This window comes from Diospyros lotus, chromosome 9 (assembly GCF_014633365.1).
Source record: "Diospyros lotus cultivar Yz01 chromosome 9, ASM1463336v1, whole genome shotgun sequence".
Classification (NCBI taxonomy): Eukaryota; Viridiplantae; Streptophyta; class Magnoliopsida; order Ericales; family Ebenaceae; genus Diospyros; species Diospyros lotus.
The window spans coordinates 36,057,251-36,078,583 of NC_068346.1; the positions used below are offsets into that span (position 1 = coordinate 36,057,251).

General features: G+C 34.8%; 1 protein-coding gene across 1 annotated transcript; it reads right to left on the reverse strand.

The window, feature by feature from the left end:
• Positions 1 to 1,886: 1,886 nt before the first annotated feature.
• On the reverse strand, positions 1,887 to 17,557 carry LOC127809767 (dynamin-2A-like). The gene is made up of 22 exons (XM_052348825.1): positions 17,061 to 17,557; positions 15,138 to 15,188; positions 14,853 to 14,973; positions 14,582 to 14,671; positions 13,943 to 14,004; positions 13,679 to 13,793; positions 13,181 to 13,523; positions 11,457 to 11,604; positions 10,671 to 10,772; positions 10,445 to 10,564; positions 8,630 to 8,713; positions 8,408 to 8,535; positions 7,768 to 7,861; positions 7,460 to 7,583; positions 6,215 to 6,291; positions 5,771 to 5,827; positions 4,555 to 4,699; positions 4,319 to 4,461; positions 3,956 to 4,069; positions 3,806 to 3,873; positions 3,239 to 3,414; positions 1,887 to 2,437 (listed from the first exon to the last, which is right to left on the reverse strand). The coding sequence occupies exons 1-22, from the start codon at positions 17,199 to 17,201 to the stop codon at positions 2,205 to 2,207; spliced, it is 2,736 nt and encodes a 911-aa protein (XP_052204785.1). The 5' UTR covers positions 17,202 to 17,557; the 3' UTR covers positions 1,887 to 2,204.
• Between the last annotated feature and the right edge of the window lie 3,776 nt (positions 17,558 to 21,333).

Sequence of the window (21,333 nt, forward strand, 5' to 3'; positions counted from 1 at the left end):
TGTCATTTGATTTAATTCTATATACATTTGACAGTGATTTAGTTTTAATATTAATATTATTTACGATAATATTGTACTTAATTAATACAAATAACTTGTGAATTATTATAAATGTTAAATAAATTTACTCAAATCAAAAGTGGTATTTGATGGTGAGATTGGTCAATTTGAAATTAATTTGCTATAAATTATACATAGGATTACTTAGAAATTAATTGTTATTTTGGAATAACATAACTTCAAATTTGGAATTCAATTAAATGTCACAATTTTATGTTTAGAATTAATTCAAAATTAAAGTTTCATTTAATCTTACTTTCTAAAATAAGCTTGATATAATAATCTTATCAAAATAAAAAAAGATAAATTGTTATAAAAAAGATATAATAAATATATACAAATATTTATATTTTACAACATATACATATATATTAAATTTGAAAATAAAAATTAATTAAGTACATTATGTTAAAATAACTTGACTTACAACCCTAGTAATGACATCAACATAGCGAGAATTGATGCTAATATATTCAACTTTTTTTTTTCGAGTTCTCAAATACTAAAATACTTCATCTCAATCTTTAGTTCTGACTCTTCTATTATTCGTCGTCATTTCCAAGAAAAACCCGTAAGAATATAGATTAGATGTAAATATTTTACTAATTTATTTTATTATCTTGTATTTTTATTTGTTGTAGTAGACTATGATTATGTAATTGACAAAGTTAAATGAAACGATAAATATTTTAAAATTCCATTGCTTTTTCTAGTGCACGAATCTCTTTATATCTCAAGGTTTTTTATCTTTTGTTTATTCACACACATTTATGGATATAACCATTAAAAATAAAATTAAATGGTATGAAAAAAAAAGAGACAAAATGGTATTTTTGTCCATAGATAAATGTTATTCTATTTTAGTAAAATTTAATTTAGTTTACTTAAATTATATGAAATTCATTCCAACTATAAAAAGTTAAAATTTAAAATAAAATTCATTAATTTCAAAATAAAGGGATAAATAAATAAATCTTGCCCAAGCCCCGAGCAACCTCACTATGCTCCTAGTCCTAGACTTCACATAGTCCTAGAATCCTAACAAAACACAATCTATTGGTTAGTGAAAAAGTACTTACTGCTACAAGTTATTAAGTAATGATGGCCAATATGACAACCGTTTTTATTTTCGTCCAATCTGAATGATGGCCATTACAAAGACAGAGAATTACTACTGCAAATTGTTTAGTGATGATGGCCAATACAACATCCGTGTTTGTTTTCGTGCAAATAATCATTACAAAGACAAAGAGTTACTATTAGACTATTTGGTGATAAGCTAATATAAGACCTATGTTTGTTTCCATACAACTTAAATGATGGTTAGAATTAATCTACTTTTCTCGAGAGATTGACAAAGAAAATTATCGAATGGGAGCAAAAAGACCAAAATGCCCTCATCCGCTTTATAAATTTGCAAAATAGACCAGGGGCCTAATCTCCCTTCTTCTACTCGCCGATGCAACCGCCACCTTTGTCTAATCGCCTCACCGACCGCCACTACATCCTCAATAAAGGGAAAATGTAGCGACAGTTGGTGAGGTGAAGACGACGAGGCAAAGGCAACGGCAAGACGACGATTGCATCGGCGGCCATAGGAAAAGAGATGAGAGAGTAAGACAGTGGCCAACTTTGCAAATTTACAAAATGAGTAAGAGCATTTTGATCTTTTTATCCCCATTCAATAACCCTTTCTATCAATCTCTCGAACAAGATAGCACGGTCCACGATGTTTATTACAAAGACTGAGAGTTACTACTGCAGGCTCTTGGCTGTTGAGCGATGAGAGCAATTTTTTATTTTTTTTAAAGAGAGCATTTAGTATGTCAGGGAAAAATAATAATTTCTTCTAATGCTGTATAAAATAGAATTACATAATCTTTAGCACCCACCACAAGAAGGAAAAATGCAGAGCAGGAACACTTCAAATTCCCTTAGCAAGGGAAGGAACACGATGAGACAACATAAAAATCGAATTTTCAGCAAATCCTATCTGCATAAGCATGTTTCCGCATTCTATGGAAGCTACTACCACACTACTACTACTAGTATAACATAACTGGAGCTCAAAATGGGGGCAGCAGCAGGGAGCAGGCTTCCAGGAAGAGATTGTGTGAAATCAACATCCATGTCCCAAAACTCGGCTAATACTTGTTGTATGAAGAACCAGGGGGCGCAGGTGGCATGCGGTTCGGAGTGCGGCGGCCAGATTTCGAGCTTAAGCTTGCATCGCCGTTTTGGGTGGAGTCAACATACCGGCGACTGTGACCATTGGATCCATGCCTCGACGAGTTGTATGAGTCAGAGGGACCATTTGCAGCAGCATCAAATGCAGATCTCCAGTCATCAGCAGGACTGCTGGTTCTTGGGCTGCTTTCTGCAGATTATCAAGTGGCGAAAATAGGTAGTAGTAAGTAACAACTGAAGGCAAACACTAAAGGCGGACCTGAAAAATGAACCAACATTTTGCTTTTGGAATAAGGATTGCTCTTATCTATTCGATTAGCTGACCACGAATGAGTTGCCCATGCCCTCGTTGTCTTAGTATGTGCGCTTTCATAGTTGGAGCAACCCAAGTTGTCTTAACAATGGAGACAAGTTGCAAGGCAACTATTGTCTAGACTCTGTATCCTAATAAAATCTCAAACCATGTGTGGACAGACTAATGATACACATACTACACAACTTACTTTGTAAACTATGACCATCTCACAAGTCACAAGCAAATACAATTAAAAAGCAGGCAGCAAAATTTTGATTTCCAGCCATTCTGACTTTTCTTCTCTACCCCATGACAATGCCAATGGCTTCTTAACAGCACAAGGCTCAACAATTTTCTTTTTTTCTCTTGCAAAATACATTACCCATCAAATACAAGATTGACCAAAACTGAAAATAAATATGTTTCAAATTTCGATGGCCATATCCCTGCTGCTAAACTGCAAAAACCAACTAATATCAGGAACAATATGCTTTCTACTAGCGGACACATCATTTAACTCATTGCAGGCATTGTTCAGAGGGTTGGCATTCAACTTCTTATTTGAACAATTTTCATTATTATTTTCTCCCTGAACGGATAAAATTTCTAGCAGGAGAGTATCAATATGAAGTAGCATGATATCCAAACATTAAGATACTAGAGTGAGAAAGACAGATTGATATGTGGATTTGCTACCTGATCCATTAGCACTATCCAACACATTGGAGGCTGCAGCTGCCCGATTGTCATGAATACTAAGTTGTCTAGTGAGCTTCGAAAGAAGAGAGGACTGCTTCTGATAACGCTCCCTCCTGCGTTTAACATTTTGGTCCTCCTGGAGCAACTCTTCAATCCTTGCCGTACTTTGAGCACTGTTCATTCCATTAGAGAAAAATTTAGTCACTATATTCTAAAGGGATAAGTATAGTTGCCAAAAAGAGAAAAAGACCTGAATTTATTTGGTTCTATATACATGTTTCAAACAGGAGATGTGTTTACATGGTCTTGCAGTTTATCTCTTTTCTGTTTCAACTTACCCATGTTGATTACATGAAAGAACATGAGGAAATCCACGCAAGAATAGAACAAACATGCAAGAAGAGACCAAACATGCAATTTTCCCGTTTTTATCTTCTTATATTAAAAAGAAGTATTCAAGTACAGATTCCCATTAATAGAACAAACTTCAGGAAGTAAATAACTTGCAGGGACAAGACCTTGTATAATGGTTGCAGATAATAAAAGAAAGCACAAGAAGGTTACCTGACTGAACTGTACAATTTATTAAGCATGTCTTCCTTGGATTTCTCCACTTGGCAAAGAACCACAGCCTATGCTCAAATCAAAAAATAAAATATTAAACAAAGCTCAAAAGGTGTAAAATAAAGGTGTCTTAGAAAAAATTAAACTGACTTTTGGGACATTTGCAGCAAGGCTGTTCAGAACAGCTTCAACATATCCACGAACTTCCTGGGACATCCACCTAAGTTCTTCCTCTGGATCAGCAGGTCTTCTGGTCATTGTATCCTGAATTAGATAACCACGCGAAGACTTGGTGAGTTAAAAATTCAGGTTAAACAGCACCTAAAGAACCCAAAACTTGAAATCAAAATGTCAGAGGCATCTTTCAACCAAACCAAGAAAAGAATCCCATTTCTTAATTCATGATAATTCAAACTTTTGCATAAAAGGTAAAAGGAATAAGATGGGAAAAGTCTATCACTAAGATGAGTGGGCATAATTTATGTATGAACCAAGCATTAAGTAGTAACTCACAAGAGAACCATCAGAAAGACTCTGCCGCATCGAGACACCAGGTCCACCTGGACCTTTAGATACATGGGCTACATTTCCTAACTTATTTAACCATTCAACCTTGTCCGCCACACTCTCAGCCTTTAAGAAGACATCGCTGTGAGCTGCAAGAGCACGGAAATTTTAATGTGAATTGGCATGAATTTTGACGGGGAAAAGGAAACAAATGGTAGTTTACATAAAGATGAATATTCTACCTTTAAGAACCGTCTTGTATGGAACCTTGCTTGTGATCTTGATTACAAGACTGGGTGTTTTCCCAGAATCCGGTCCATTTGCCTTTTTGTCCTTTGAATTTTTTGTAGAAGGTTCTTCATCAGAAACTTCTTCAATATTACATTCCTGAACAACATATCCAACATAAATACTCCAGCAGCCACTTTCATACTATTTTATTAGTACCATCAAATTCAATCACATAAATGACTGGCAAGCTAGAATTCATGTACCAACCCCACAGTCAGATAAAGGTTAGATATGTTGTTGCATCAAATTCAATCACATAGTGCACTTGAATAACACCTCACTTTCCAGTCCACATAAGATTCGTTATGTCCACTCTAGAGCATGCAGTGGCATTTCAGTCTCACAAAGATGATTTTCTTTAATTTTATTTTTAGCTAACAGTCAGCTATCCAATTAGAATATACAGTAGACTGATAAATTTTCTGACCAACCTGTGCTTTATTGGACTCAGTTCTATTGTTCATTTTTGGATAAGTAAAATATTAGAAGAAATTCAGTTTATGGGCAAGTCCTGTATAATACAATGGATAAATTATTAATTCTACTTGCAATCTTTAATGAAAAATTCATTAAAACAAATGAAACGGCACAAACACCACCCATAAAGCCTGAAATAGGCTAAGCAAACGCAACATTTTTCACCTCATCGATGAATCAAGAAAAGGAATGGTTCACATATAGTAGCAAATCCTTCCAGGCTAGGACAGTATAATCTGACACCAAGGGGGCATACAACCCTAATGATGACTTTTTGGTTACATATTTATCATCAACCAAGGCCATCACAAAGTTAAAAACATAGCAAGTGCCTTCCATTTTTTTTACAGAAGGCTTTATGTAGCTTACATACATTATTGAGAACAAAAAAGGTGATCAATGTCACCTCGATGGATATAACTGGTAACATAATAGATAAGCATGGAGATGTACCTAGATCTCAAGACATAGAGATAACAAGACATGAGTGAAGCCATATTGTATCTGAAAAACCCATATAACTAGGGTAACAAAAGGAAAATCATATGAACTTTCAACTAATTTAACAAATGGCAACTTCGTCATGTAAGTTGGGAAAAATAATGACACCAGAAAAGGACAGAGCAAAATTATTTGTTCTACAGCTACAACTAAATGTTAGTCTGGTTTTCATTTGAAGCCACTCCTTACCTCCAAGGTGATAACGCCATGGAAATGTCTCTCTTCCTGTTTTTTGGTGTATCCAAGCTGCAACATGAAGTTCAGATTTGCTCAGATGCTAAAAATAAAATCTTACAAATGAGAACACAAGGCTTAAATTTTAGTTTGAGGTAACAAAGCAGGAAATAGAACTACAGTCCAACAATGCTTTTTTCTGTAGATACCCCTGATTCTAGTTCCCAGCATATACATTAAACATGCAACATACATAAAACATGCAAATACCCTTGATTGCACATATTATATCATAAAGTCAATAGACAATTCTCAAAATTCAAATATAGTACTTAATGTTGAAAAGCAAAAACAAAAATAATGCAGCACCAGAATTCTGCTCCTCAAAATCAATCCATGTATGTTGAAAAGGTTAAGGAACCAATTATCTTAGGTTGTGTTGAGCGCTTGCTTACTAACCTTTCCAGTTTTTTCATTAAAAACAAACCATCTTCTACTCCATGTATCCTTTTTCGCACTTTTCTTCAATAAGAAACCTGCAAATGTAGACCAACATCCAGGATAAGTAGAAAAACAAAAGACAATCACTATTGGAGCTCTATCATACTATCATGTTCTCTAAGTCTTTCCCAGAAAATGAATCACGGAACAATTAGGAATCAAAATTTTCAAAGTTACCGCGTTCCCAAATTTCCTGAAAAGTTAGTTGCCAAACTTGAATACAAAACCATATCATATTCCAAATTCAAACATGAAATTTGGCGTGGATCAGTTTCTATCCTGGTCAAGGGATAAATATCACCAGAACTAAAATTGATATATGCCCAACAACCACAGGGTGCCAGTCAAGTACCCAATAAACTACAGATTTAAATTCTAAATCTCCATCAAGTAAAATTATGTTAAAAACAAGAAAATAAGATAATGAACCATGCAGGGGCAATTTCAATTCAACATGTAGTATACCAACAGGATGAAATCCTTGTCCCCTTGTCTTCAACCACAAGTAATGTGCACTATGTGCATGATAGCTCACCACTTGATGAGGATCGGGGAAGGCCATTTTTATGAGCAGCCTTACTGTTGCTCTGCAAAGAGGCTATTTCTACCACTACATATGTAACCTTCATTCAATTATATGAATTGACAATGACATGGTAAATTTGGTTGCAGACATAACTTCCAGATTTTAGAGAGTAGATGCAAATAAATCTTCTACTTTTGAGGGAAGAATTCTTCTTACATTGGTGTCTTTCAATGTTTTAAAACCCAGACTGGTGCATTGAAATGGAAAGGAGAAAGAGTCAAGGGTTAATGGTCAGATGGGGGTTGAATTGGGGTCCAACCAGGATGAAATTTTATTAAACAAATAAATGCATAATAATTAAATTTATTATCTAAAAATGAAAAAACTAAAAATACCTTATATAATCTTTAGTAACATTCCAAAATCTCTAACTTAGTAAGGAAAATTTGGGAAACACATTTTAGGAGTTTTCCAAATTCAGTTCAATTTTTAAGAACCCCGTTTTCCAAATCTCTATTTTCTATTGGGGAAATTTTTGTACTTGAACAAGTTTTCTATTTTGTGTGGAGTAATTTTCTGGAAAATAAAGCAGCCCCATAATGACTCTAATAACCAAAGGGGTAAAAAATGTCATAAATAAGACCCACAAAAGCACATTCAAGTGTTACTTCATGAACCTGCTGTTATTTCCCCATCAGGCCCTGCAGTCTTCAAGCTTGACCCCTCTTGTGCATCTTTATCTTGGCCCGATTTCTCTTTCATTGATTTTAAAGTCCCCCCAGTTTGCTGGGGACTAGTGGCCTGATATGGAAAAAAATAGACAATTAAGAAAACTTTATTAATCCAAGGCATTGTTTCAAATGAAAGAGGAATACATGGGAGCATAGGAAGATTCCAATACAAAAACACCATAACTATACATATATATATATATATATGTGAACATGAACATAAAATTATTTCTCCATCAGGTAAAAGTGCAGACCCTGTTTAATGTGGATTGCTCTGCCTCAAGAGACTTTTTAGTAGTTCGGTTTTTCTGTGTGAATTGTTCTTCCTCTCGCCGTTGCCTATCCATCCTGTCAAGCAAACAAAAGGATCAACTACCAATCAATATTTGCTGCACAAAATGACACTACCCAAATCAGAAGCTTCTAAGAAAGAAACCACACTGTGAAAGTTAGTGACCTTAAAAAACCTATTACAAAACTACTTCATATACAAAGATCTTAGTGGCCATTTTACTAAAGATAGTCTTCTCGTAACATTTTGACATGATGGCATTACACTGATAAGGTGTGCATCCATTCTTCAAAGAGAATTCAGCTTTTAAATCCTTCAAGGCTTAATGAGTTCATAGAGCAGCAAATTTAATGTCACAACTACAAGCTAGTACATTAAAAAAGTTATGCATCATCTAGTACTCACGAGACATTTGTTCAAAATTATATCCAATAGGAATGAAACAAAGAGAATCCAAAATAACTAACTGCATGTCTGCAACTAAATGGATTAATGTTGTCCTAATCAGTTAATTAAATACAACTAATTCACAAGATTGGTTTTTAGATATTTAACTTAGTAACCAAGCCATCACATGGTTATTGACCAAGTATTCAACATACCGCCTCTGTACCAAACGGATAAAATGTTGTGGAGGAACAAATGCACGCTCCATATCAACCAGTGCAACCACCATGTTCTTTGCCTCATTCTTAAACCCTTCTAATGCAGAAATTGCAATTGCCACAACCTACTTAAATTACCAAGTATTAGTCATTGCTAGGATAAAGCACCAATATATATAACCATGCAAAACCACTAGAATGAACAGAAGACACAATTACCTCTCTCTTGAAAGGAGGATATCTTCCAAGACCAGGTGTACCATTTGCAGCAGCTGAAACTATGTCCATAAGTATCCGGTGCACCTAATTTTACAGTAAGACAAGATTTGGATCCAGATAAGGAGAAAACAGTCATGAAAAAAAGGAGTCCATTGAAAGAAAATACGCATAATGTTTAGGAAAATTGATGGCCTAGTTTCCTGAATCAATCAGTGTCTCTATAGACTCAGTGGGTCAAATAGCTTTCTGCAACTACACCAGATGTCTAAGAAATAAAAGCTTGAACAATAACATATTAGTTAAAAATATAATGCTATGTGCTGCAACTACATTTGCTAATAATCTATATTATTAGTCTTCAATACCTGGAGGCTCATTTATCAGATCTTGCAGCTTCTTCAGTGGGTTCAAAAAGTTGCATGAGTATAGGAAATGTAAAAATTTTGTGTAGAAAATGACTCGAGAAATTGCCAGAGTGAATTAAAAAATGGTTCTACTTAGTGAGGCAGATCTTCCACAGCTCATTAGGTCTGCCTGATTGGCAAAATAATGTTTGTGCCTCTATAATTTCTTAAGACCCATTTTACTAAGTCATCCCCTACAAAGTTCCATATATTGATTGAATGGTAAGGGTGGTCCATACCAAAAACCCTTAGCGATTTGTGGAAAACTTAGTTCAGTGTGGGTATGTGTCCACGTACCAACCTTCACCCAATATATATTCAAAAGATTGGTATGGGAATGTGGACACATCCCAAACATTTACCAATATAAGATATTGGAAATCCTGACCAAAAAAAAAAAAAAAAACACTATCATCTAGGAGATGAACTTGAAATAAAATCAAAGCGAGTGGAAAAGAAGAATTCTATTTCTATCCGTGTAATAGGCAGAAATTTCCCCTTTTTTATTTTTTGAAATCAAACATTAGCGTATTCTTCATCATAGATTAAAATTAAGAACACATTTGATTTCCTAATTGGACTTCATATGTTCAATTTCAATTTTCATCTTCAGATTTTGTATTTAGTTTTTGCATTCATTGGAAAAATGAAAACTAAACCTGTCATTTAAACACTCTGAAACCCCAGAAATTGTCATTTTGTGACTGTCTGTATTGAAAAGATTTTCTATTTTATGAGGTTAAAAAATTAATGAAAACAAATTATTATTTTATACGTTTGTTAATATCTTATATTGAAAAATCTATTTTTTATGGTGGTTAAACATATGTCAAGTCACCAAATATATATTTTATTTTCGGCCAAATATATTTTTGGGAAAAATATGCTCGGCAGCATTGCGGTCTAGCCTAAATGCAAGAACTTCACTTAATCTTACAAACTTTGTTGAACTAAGCCCCTTGCCATTACTTACCCAATTATTTTTTTTTTAAATTACTAAAATATGCTCATCTTCCTACTATCTCTCTCCTTCTCCCCCCCCCCCCACCACTCTCTTTCTCTCCTGCTCTCTCCCCTCCTCGATGGATTCTGGGATCCCAGCATCTCCTCTCTTGGGTTCTAAACTGAGTGACATGGCGGCAGACTTGCAGTAAAATTGTATGTTCTTCATGATGCAACTGCTTCTTAGTTTTTCCGAACCTTCCACACAATTACTACTTCTCCAGCATATCATCACTCTCAAATGGGAAAGGAGGTAAGGGGAATTCAAAATTCAAGAGAAAAGGCAAGTGTTAGTCGAAACAAATTGAAAAATGCAGATTTAAGGAGGGTGGAGAATTAACTCAGATTTAAAGGCATCTTAATATCACACAAACCTATGAAGAAACCATAAGCTTGGTGGAAGGCTTACCTCATCAACGCATAAACGTGCAGGTTCTTTTGCCAGCTCTAAAACACCTTTTATTAAAGACCTCAATCCTTTCTCTGGGGATATAAGATAAGGTTGGTAGCCATCTGCTTCGAGCACGATCTGGAACAACCAACGTAAAAAGTGATCATATAAGTGATAACAACCAAAACAACATATCATAAGAGAAAGTGTGAGATATCAAGTTAAAATAAACAGGAATACACACCCTCTTGACATTGTTTAGATCAAAATGTCTGTCTAAGGGGAGTTGTTTAATCCTGTTGGGAAAGTTACCCTCAAAACTTGCAACAACTTTCCAGCCACTACCCTGCAATCGTATTTGTCACAGCAGCTAAGAACACTCAAAAGAGAGAATAAAATTACATCTTGCATAAAGATAATAGTAGATATTACTCAAAGACCTCATAACATGATACCATAATCTATAACATTTCAGGTTGCTCTTTGCTTCAGAATTACACACAACAGATACCTCATCAAATGATTGAGGCTATGCAAAATATAAACTTCCAAGATGAATGAAGTCTAATTTGGCACATAACATACTCTGACTAACAATACCATGATTATATAGTATATGTCTAAGAAGAAAGTTATATCAAAGATCAAACAGAAACCTTTCAAGAATACACAGTCAAAACACAGTAAAAATCAGGTTAACAGATTCAGATCAAAAATGGTGCCATGCAAGAACTGGCATAGAAACATAGAATCAGAACAAGCTAAATAAACCAGTTCCCAAAAGATACAAACTCCCCGGAAAAATTCATCTACCATTGAAATAGTAGTCAAAAGGCAGAGAAACAGAAGAGTTCAAAGGATTTCAATGTCAGTGTTTTTGAACATCAGAATAGAAGATGTGCTCGCCCATAAGTGGCAAAAACCTAAACACCGCCACAAGATAATGATGAAATTCATTCTTCCATTTGTCTATTTTTTGACTCTGCCGCATGAATTTTTATTCACTAAAGCAAATTTGCTAAATTCTCACCTCACCAGTAGTAATATGTTGTAGAAATTTGTCCTCGAATTCACGACAAAGCTCCAATGCCAAAGCTCTTGTACCTTCAGCGCTGTTAACCATTTGTTCACCAAGCCTTACTAACTCATCTTGCACTACTTGAGATTTCCCCTGAAGCCTGCAATTGCAAAAAGAATCCAAAGGGATTAGGAGCTTAAAAAAGGTATTTACAATAAACTATAATTTCCAGCCTCATGCACTTGTGCACAGAGCTCTTGAAGAAACTGGAGTCATAATGTGAAAGAAAATAAGGAAATGAGACTCTTCATGCTTCACAGCAATGGAGAGAGAGAGAGAGAGAGAGAGAGAGCAGACCATAAAGGCATGGAACACTTTTTTAAGTTCTTTATGATCAATTTTTCTCTTAATCACAATATTCTATAGAAGTTTTTTCACGCAGGCATTAGATTGCTCATAAGAAGAAAACTCTTTTAGAGCCTAATACAAGCCAATCCCCCCTCCCCCAATCAACACTGAACCATGACATAGATGAGAAGGGCACAGGTAAACCTAGCCCTATAGTCTATAAGGAAATATGGCTTTGATTCAGATCATAAAATCCAATCACTGCTAACTTATGCCTGCAACTGGACCTTGTTCTTAGAAGGAGTTCTTTTTATGAGGCAGACAACTAACTGCTCTGTCAGGGTGATCCCCAAGCTTTGACCCATTTCAGATGAGTATTATTCAGTTATGAAAATAAGATCTGAAAGAGAACTACTCATAAAAGAAATGCCAAAATCTACTTTCTTTCAAGATCTAGCACTTCAAGGGACTAGTTTTCTGTGCCAATAGATCACTTCAGTTTAGCCTTATTTCAGAACTTCCGAGATGGCATTTTACTTCTTTTCTTTTGAAGAAAATCCATGTACCCTCATGTTTTTGTTCTACTAATTATCCTGAGTTTTTTCTTCTTTTTGGAGTTGAACGGGGAGGTGGGCAAGATTTATGAAGCATTCTACAGCCGAAATTGATGAACAACATTCTGCATGAAACCATTGCATTGTTCATAGACCTAGCAAACAATGCATGATGAGCATGCCTGCAGCAACACAACAAATTTTATGTAACTAGTTTGGGCGCAGTTCTCTGATTAAGGGTTTCTCTCCCTAGAACAAAAAAGGAAACACTTTTTTTTTTTGTGTGGTGTTTTTTTTTTTTTTTTTTTTTTTTTTGGGGGGGGGGGGGGGTGTTGGAGATTAGGACTTTCCCTGTTCCTCACATACTCAATTTTGCATTGAAGAAAGAATGAAAGAAAGTATTAACGCACAAGTATGTGGAAGCATCTAAAGTTTTGTTATAGTATTGTTTGCTGTTGCTGTTTTTATTTCTTATGTTTCCTGCTGTTATTTGCTGTTTGTTATATTAGTTATTGATGTGATGAGGCGGTGCCTCATTCAAGTGTAAATGAGCTGCTTATTTAAGCAGCTCTTATATTCTTTCTCAATACAATTCATTTTTCTCTCTGCAATTCGATTCACGACTTCTCTCATTATTTCTTCTCTCCGGTTCTTGTTTCTGTCATTTCTTTGTGCCCTAGGGTTTCCTTTACAAAGTACACGGATTATGAAGGAGGCAAGGAAGCAGTCATCAAAATTAATATGCAAAACCAATTTACTGGCCAGGAAAAATATACAAGTTAAGAAGTAGTGAATTCAAACTAAGGTCAAGCAGAAACCATAACGAGTACGTACCCTGACAGTAGATTTGGAACCCTGATTTTCATGCGACTACGAATCTGGTGAGCAAGGGTCTCCACCAAAGCTAATCGCCCAAGCTTTGTTTGAGGAGCTCCAGTTAATATAGATTTCAGGCTTTCACTCTCAGCTCGCCAAGCTGTTTCTAAAGAGCTATCAGGCCCAACATTTCCAGGCTGTGCTGAAGCTATGGAGACAGTCTGACCAATCAGTGCAACCCAAGGGATATCAGATGTACTTCGTGGTCCCTGACCCAGAAGAACAGCCTGTACAGCAGCAAGGGTTTTTGGCTCTGTAGCAGCTTGATCTATTTTACTAATAATGCCAACAGTTCTGGTACCTGCAACAGTGTAATTTAATTCTTCTTACTCAAGACAAATTGTGAATAGAGAAGACTTAGCAAGTAAGCCAAAAATAAAACTTAAGGAAAGGTCAAAAGTACTTTAAACTTCTTTTTACAAGCGCAAGACAAAATGCAAGGTCAATAATACCCACTTTCTCCATCATATTCCTTTGCAATTCTGAGAGCTTTATATGAGGAAATTTCGGGCACCAGTGACGCGGGAATTATAACCAGCAATATTGCATCATTGTGCTCTACATACACGCTCTGTGTGAAAGTAAAGGAGATTAAACCACCATCAGGGCAAGATATCAGAAACTCAATTGCAAGAATTATCTGACAATAAAAAATAGCATATAACTCTTTCATAAAATAACCAATGACAACTCAAGACAAGACAATAAGCCACCACTCACCAATGAGTCATCAAAACCTCCTTTATCCACTCCAGGCAAATCAATCAATTTCAGTGATGGAGCTGCACGGGAAAACAATAGATATATAAACAAAGGAGTTAACTGGGAAAAGTCTATATGGCAAAACAAATTAGCAAATTATATTTTTCAAGCATGTCATCAGTGACCTCAGGCTCTGTACCCTGTCATTGATGCACAATTTCTTGGTAGCAAATCATTGCTCTTAAAATCATCTCAGTTGCAATATTTTTCCTTGACACAACAAGGATTTGGAAGTCTAGAATTCATGTAGCCGACCCCACATAGTGGGATAAAGGCTGGATATGTTGTTGTTGTTGTCGTTGTTGACACACAACAAGGATTTCCCACCTGCAACTATATGTCAAATTGATTCCCTGATGTACTGCCAATTTTGACCAAAAAAGAGCACAAGATTCTAACATCCGGATGAAAAACCTAACTCATACTCTAATATGAATGGCATTTCTCTAGCACTGGAATAAGAATACTAAATTGATATTTGCTCATTTCAGATTCCTAGCAAGAACAGGTAGAGGACAGCATAGACAGAAGTCCACAAATGCTTTACAAAAAAATCCTCCTTGGAAAAGAAATAGAACACAGAGAACAAAGACTAACCTGAACTTGTACGGAGTTTCAAATAAATTTCATCACGACTCTTGCCTGAACTTTTGCTTAGTCTATCTTGTAAAGAATGCCGAAGAGCACCTATGTTTGGACAGAAAGAACATATGGAAAAGAAGAGTAAAAAAAAGGCCACCTCAAAAGACTTGCCACAATAATTAAGACATATATGTACATGCATGCACATATACACAACAAAAGCATATTCCAATCTGACTACATATCGAATTGAAATGAGTGAAAACAGTTTAGCAAGAGGCCTCACTTGCAGAAACCTGTTGATTCTTACTGTCAATGTTCAAAATAAGTGATTTGCTGCTTAAAGAACTATCCCTGGATAAATCAATGCAAATGGGAGCACGAGTAGCGCCACCTTCACCCGTTGGCTGCCAAATCACAGAAAAACACGAAACGAAATACCATACACAATTATTTAGAACTTAAATGAAAGATTTGTTCAATTTACCCAAAAAGATAATAACCACAAATACGAAAGAGAAATAATAAGACCTCACCAGGGGAACAAATACCAAAAGGGAAAAATACTCACCAGAGCAGGATGTCCAATTAGACTGTTCAATACAGCTGATTTACCCGCCCCCTGTCCAATTTGTCTAGTTAATTACTACTTAACATCAGCAGTACTATAATCATCATAGTTATGCTCAAAGAAAAGAAAGAAACTGAATAAATATGCCAAGCGATTATTCAAGTTTGCTGAAATTATGAACTGCCAATCATGTAGCAACCAATGTCTATGCACCACAACATTTTACAGAACCATTTTCCCTTCCTCATATAGTTAAAATTGCAGAAAATGAAACAAATATGTGAAACAAGCATCATCATTTTTTCAAGAAACTGGAACATGATTCAGCAAGTCATCAGCCAATGCAAGAAATGTGACATTTTGGATGAATTTCAATCTAAAACTTTAATATCAGATCACTAGCCAAACAAAATTGTTGCTTTGAAATACGAGCAACAGGTGCAAATGTCCTCATGGCCAAGGTCTCTCTTCAATGAATATAAAGACCTGGGACTTTCAAGTCTCAGTTATATGAGAAGCCCATCTTCTCAGGCAGTCCAAGATGGTGAAATGATTGAAATTGATATCCAGAAGAAATGACGGACCACTAGATCAATGAAGGGAGAAAATAAGAGTTGACAACTAGCCTGGAAGCAACTACAGCACAACGCACAGGAGGTGGCTCTTGAAGGTCAAAGAAGGAAGGTAGTAGGCAATTTGAATGACTATCAGGATCAAATAACATATTGAATAGCAAATGTTGTTAGACAATAATTAAAAAGAATAGACACCCTGAGCCTCTAGAACAAATACCCCTAAACCCTGCCTGCAAAATTCCTGCTAGTACCAAGCTACACCATCGTATTTTGAATATCCATAACGAAATAGACGAAAGATTACACCTCAAACTCGTCTGCTTCAAGCTCCATTCTCTCAGTGCCCATATCTTTTTACAGATATTCCCATGTTACATTCCTTAGGTGCCACATTTGAATTTTCAATGACATTATTTTAGCCCATAATAGTGGATGATCCTAGCAAGGGCAGCAAGGCATATCTGCATACAATATGCCAATCATCCATCTCTCAGAAAATCTTAAACTACTGAATGGGAAATATAAATATATGTTCGCTAGCAACTCATGGGGAAGTGAATGCAAATGCTTACTTGGTCTTGTTTGTAACAGCTATAAGTTTACATCTTGTTTGATTTGGAAATCTATGAACACGTGAAGAGTGAATGAAAAATTTGGAGCTGTGAAAAACTTGTTTCTTTATTTTGCTATTTCACATCACATGTTTGAGTTTTTGGTCAGACATGTTAGATGGGGATGGATCCTACATTGCAAGGCAGGGCAAGGCATGGTCAGTGAAAGGGTCAAGCAAGACGCAGAGATCACAGACACAGGTTTGCATCAAGGCTCATTGGGCAGGATCAGATTCAAGTAGGGGCTCACGATCACACCTGCCCTGCTGCCATTCTTAAGCATGACTGCTCATTGGGTACGGCCACATGGTGTATAGTGGCCATACGGTGCATAGTGGCGCCAGGATCCAGGCTGCCGCACATGATGATGGTTGAACTAATATCAAAAACTGAGATAAACAGTCCCAAAAGGAAATTTACGATTAATAGTTAATCGATGTGCCAAATCACAATTAATAAGAAATACCCTAAATTGTTGTAATCGTGAATAGGAAACAATTTCGTCTCCTAGTTAGGACCCTGACTCTCTAACATTCTAGTCTCGGCACCATGCCAGAAGTAGAGGTAAAGAATTATAGCTCAGATGCGCCAAATAAGATCAAAACCATCTCGCTAAACACAGCTAGATCCAGAGATCCAATCACCAAAACAAAAAATAAAATAAAATAAAAATCCATCATCAAACCCGATCAATTCAAAAAAACACAACAATAGTGTCGGTTCGCAAATCAACTCACAGTATTTCCAAGCGCAACGACGTTGAGAAAGGTCGAGGTCCGCCTCGACGACGAGGTCTCGTCGACGTCTTCATCGGCAAGCAAAGCAGCTGCTTGCCGCATGGAATCAGAGAGCTGCGCCAATTCCTCGATCGCCTCCATCGATTAACTGAATCAAATCACTCTTTCGATTCGAGAATACGAAGCGATCGAGCGAGAGAGATATACAGATAGAGAGAGGCCTCGGATTCACAATCCAGCACAAGATCGATTAGATATAGATGCAAACCCTAGGATTTGATGCAAGGATTGCGAGAGATCAACTGATTACACGTACATACATACATACATACATATATAAGTAGATTCGAAATCGAAATTGTGTTTATGAATGCGCGACCCCGAAGATTCAACCGTTGAACTTTTACGGCGTTCACGCGCAAGCCAGACGGAGAGAAGACATTGAAGCGAAATGGCAAATTCTCTCTCTCCTCTCTCTCCCCCCCCCCTCTCTCTCTATCTCTTTGGGTAAATCTTTTATATTTCCATTTTTACCCCTTTTTTTTAATTTTTGCCTCTCAGTATTGCCTCCGGAAGTTTGGGAATTTGCTCTTTCGGCTGGGGATTTGAAATTCAAAAATTCTCAGCTGGCGTGTGTTGTTGGGTGAAAATAATAGTATAAAGTACGAGGCAATTACTCTATTATTATGATTTGAATTTTATCCTAATAAATTAGTTATTACATTTTAAATTTTTATTATAGTCGATGTGCATTAATATAAATCTTAAAATTATTTTTTATAAGTTTATATTAATTTTAAAATTAAATATTTTTTATATTTATATTAATGTATATTATGACAGTTTTAGGTTAATAACTGATTTGAATTGAATCAATTAAGACCAATAAATTTCTAGATAAATATCAAATATTAAACTAATATATTATCAAACTAAACCAAACCCAACTAGTTTAGTCCGATCCGATAATAAATAGGATTTTTTTTTCTTTTTAATGTGAATTTAAAAACATTTGTATATGTATATATATTAATATGTATATAAATCTCAAAATTACTTGTTTGTGAATTTATTTTAATTTTAATATTAAATAATTTTTAAATTTATATTAATAAATATTACGTTAGTTATAAGTGAGCAACTAATTCGAATCAAAATAAATTCTCATGTAAAGATTAGTATCAAATCGATCTATTATTAGACCAAATCAGACCCAACACTAAATAGGCAATTTTTTCTTATTTAATATGAATTTCGATTTTTCATCAATAATTTGATAAAAATCAAAAGATGAATTAAATTATAATAAAAATTAAAATTTAATACTTATGATAAAAAAATGATATACAATTACTAATTTATTACATAGTGTAAAATTTGAAAACTAATAACATCATTAAACCTATAAAATATGAAAAAGGACGATCGAAATTGACTTTGTATACAAGTGTTTTTTATTTTCTTTTAAGATAATATTTGTTAAAATAAATAAAATAAGATTGAAATATATTTTAAATCAATATATAAAATAATCAAAATAAAATTGAAAAACACTTCAAGATTTTTATTAAATTATTTATTAAATTTTTTGAAATGCACTGAAGGATATATGCATAATTTTTTCTTATATGCAAAGTGCAAGATAAACTTATCTGGAGAAAAAAAATAAATTTATCTAAAAAATTATATATAAAAAATCACATGATATTTTTTAAGAGTCGTCAAATAAATTTATCAAACACAATAAAACACTTTTATTTAAAATATTTTTAATATCTTACTTTTCAAGTCTATATCTTAGTTACAAATAGTGTTTCGTACAGGATAAATTTTAAGATTTATTAAAATGTTAGGTTGGAAATCTGTATTCCCATATTTGCTACAATTTTTTTATAAAAAGAATCTTGAAAATTAGGATTTCTGAAAATAATTTTTAAGCAACTTTCCCGCAAAAATATTTTAATTGAGGGGTTGGGAATCCAAGTTTTCCATGAACTTGGGAATGTTTTTAACAAAGAAAAATACTAAAACACTCATTACCCTTTATAACCCCATACAAACATATTATATATATTATAATATATTTATATTATTTATTATAAAATATTATATATATATATTAAAATAGATATTCATACAAATATATATATTATATATGTAAGAACTCATATTTTCATGTAATTTAAGTAAGTTTAGAATACTAAAAAATTGGCTTGATAGCAATTATAAGTACCGAATCGATTATAGGGAGTGCCCTAGAGCCGAGATATCTAAGAAAAATGATACGACTTTGAGGATTATTTTGAGGCATGATTTATGGTATCGAAATAAATTAAATCATAAATGATTTTCAGTACAGCTAAAATTCAATTGAGATTTAGGCTAAGAAACCGAATAATTGTAGAGGGCTTCTGGGAAGTTAATGGAATCTTGAGGGGGTTCATATTCGGCATGCATAACAACTCTTCAATAGTTTCAGGAAGAAATAAAAGGATTTATGGCCAAAATAAAGATTCGGGTCTAAGTGCAATTTCTTGAAATTTTCGGAGGTCAAAATGATGTTTTTTTGAATCTTCGAAAATAAAATGGAAGTTTTAAGACTTAAGGGTCTTAATGGCAATTATGGAAAGTTCAGGGGCTTTCTAAAATGGGCCAAAGTGCAAAAAGCTCAAAGATTTGGCAATGGGAAATCGACCAGTAGCTTTTCCGGTCGTTAACTGCCGATTTTGGCCACGAGAAATCACGGGGGTTGGTCGGGAATGCTTTTGGGTTCAGGCATGGCTAACAACAGCCACGAGGGTGGCCGAATTTTGACAAAAACTGATCAAAAATTCAATAATTTTGTCAAAGCTCTTCAAGTGGCATTTGTGGTCAGATTTTGATGCTTACAAGTCGATATAAGGGAGGTAAAGACGTCTAAGGGGTCAGTTATAGCAGCTTAGAACATTTGGAAGCTCGAGGTTGCCTATAAATAGAGATGACCGAATGTTTCAAAAAAAATAAACTCTTAGATCTGAAAGTTCGAGCAAAAATTGAGGGAAACGAATAAGAGGCTTTTGTTCCCCAAGTCCAGATGATCATTCATGTGAAATTTGAGCAATTATCGTTGAGAGATGAAGGAGATATGGAGCTTCAACAGAAAAACGAGCTTCACCGAAAAATTGGTTTGAGTAGTCTCAAAATGTCTCTGATCAAGCGATTTGAAGCTATTATATTGTAAATGATGAAAAGAGGAATGCGTAGGTTCAAACTAGGGGCGAAACGAAGCTCAAACAAATGAGAAAATGCCAAAAAACTAAGGCTATTCGAAATCTGCCTGAGGAAAATGACTGACGCATGTAGTACACACGCTAACCAGGGCCCACAAGTGGAAGCACATGGGGGACAAGAAAAAGGCACATGTGGGCGCGTGAAATGCTAAAAAAATTTGTGAAAAATCAAGAAAAATAAAATAAGGGGGGTTTGTATTCAAAGTTTTCGTGTTTGCCTTCCCGGTGTCTCGATTTCCGTAACGATCAGCCTCGTTTTGCATGTAAACGAAATTTCGAGGTAAGTTCTGAAATTTTTCTTTAAAGTTATTAGAATATAATGATTTTTTGTGAAAAAAAAAAATAGTCAATAAGATATTTATTTGGATTTTTAGATAAGAAAATTGGAGAAAAATAGAAGAAATTATGGGAAAATTATGAAAAATAGATATTTATGTTCCTTTGAAATAAATATGGTGTCTAAGGATCATTGAGGCTTGAGGTGAAGTGATTTGTGCAAAAATCGAGGTTATGCACGATAATGGAGGTCTGGCACGCAAATTGAGACGATGCACGTTTTTTGATGTGTTTGGAACTTAGTGCAAAAAGTAAGTGGTTCAACCCAAAACCAATTTTATGCAAGTGATTTTATCATATATTCACATGCTATGTTATGTTATACTTCATGTATAGTGCATTTACATGTATTGATGATGAGCTATGCATAAGTTTACGATAATATTATTGATCATGTAACGCATAAAGGTTTGAGATTACAGACTGGCGCTGTTACTTTACTAATGGTGCACCCATACACCTCGCCCTAGTAAGGAGACTGTTAAAATGGAAAGTAGCAGTTGGGTGCAGTCAACTCAAACGAAATGAATGATGTTATGTTGCATTCTGCATTCATGCACGAAATATGTCGATGTATTCTTACTTAAATTATTCATCATCTAATTTGGGCTTTGCCCCTAAAATATTCAAACGTTCCAAATAGAGATTGTAGCAGAAACGAGAATGAA

Bases quoted from the DNA above. Each gene is read 5' to 3' on its own strand.
- LOC127809767 (XM_052348825.1), bottom strand. From the start codon at position 17,201: ATGGAGGCGATCGAGGAATTGGCGCAGCTCTCTGATTCCATGCGGCAA. The intron at 15,189-17,060 runs GTGAGTTGATTT...CAAATTGGACAG, and splicing joins TCGTTGCGCTTGGAAATACT to GGGGCGGGTAAATCAGCTGT. The intron at 14,005-14,581 runs GTTAGTCTTTGT...TTTCCCGTGCAG, and splicing joins GAAACTCCGTACAAGTTCAG to CTCCATCACTGAAATTGATT.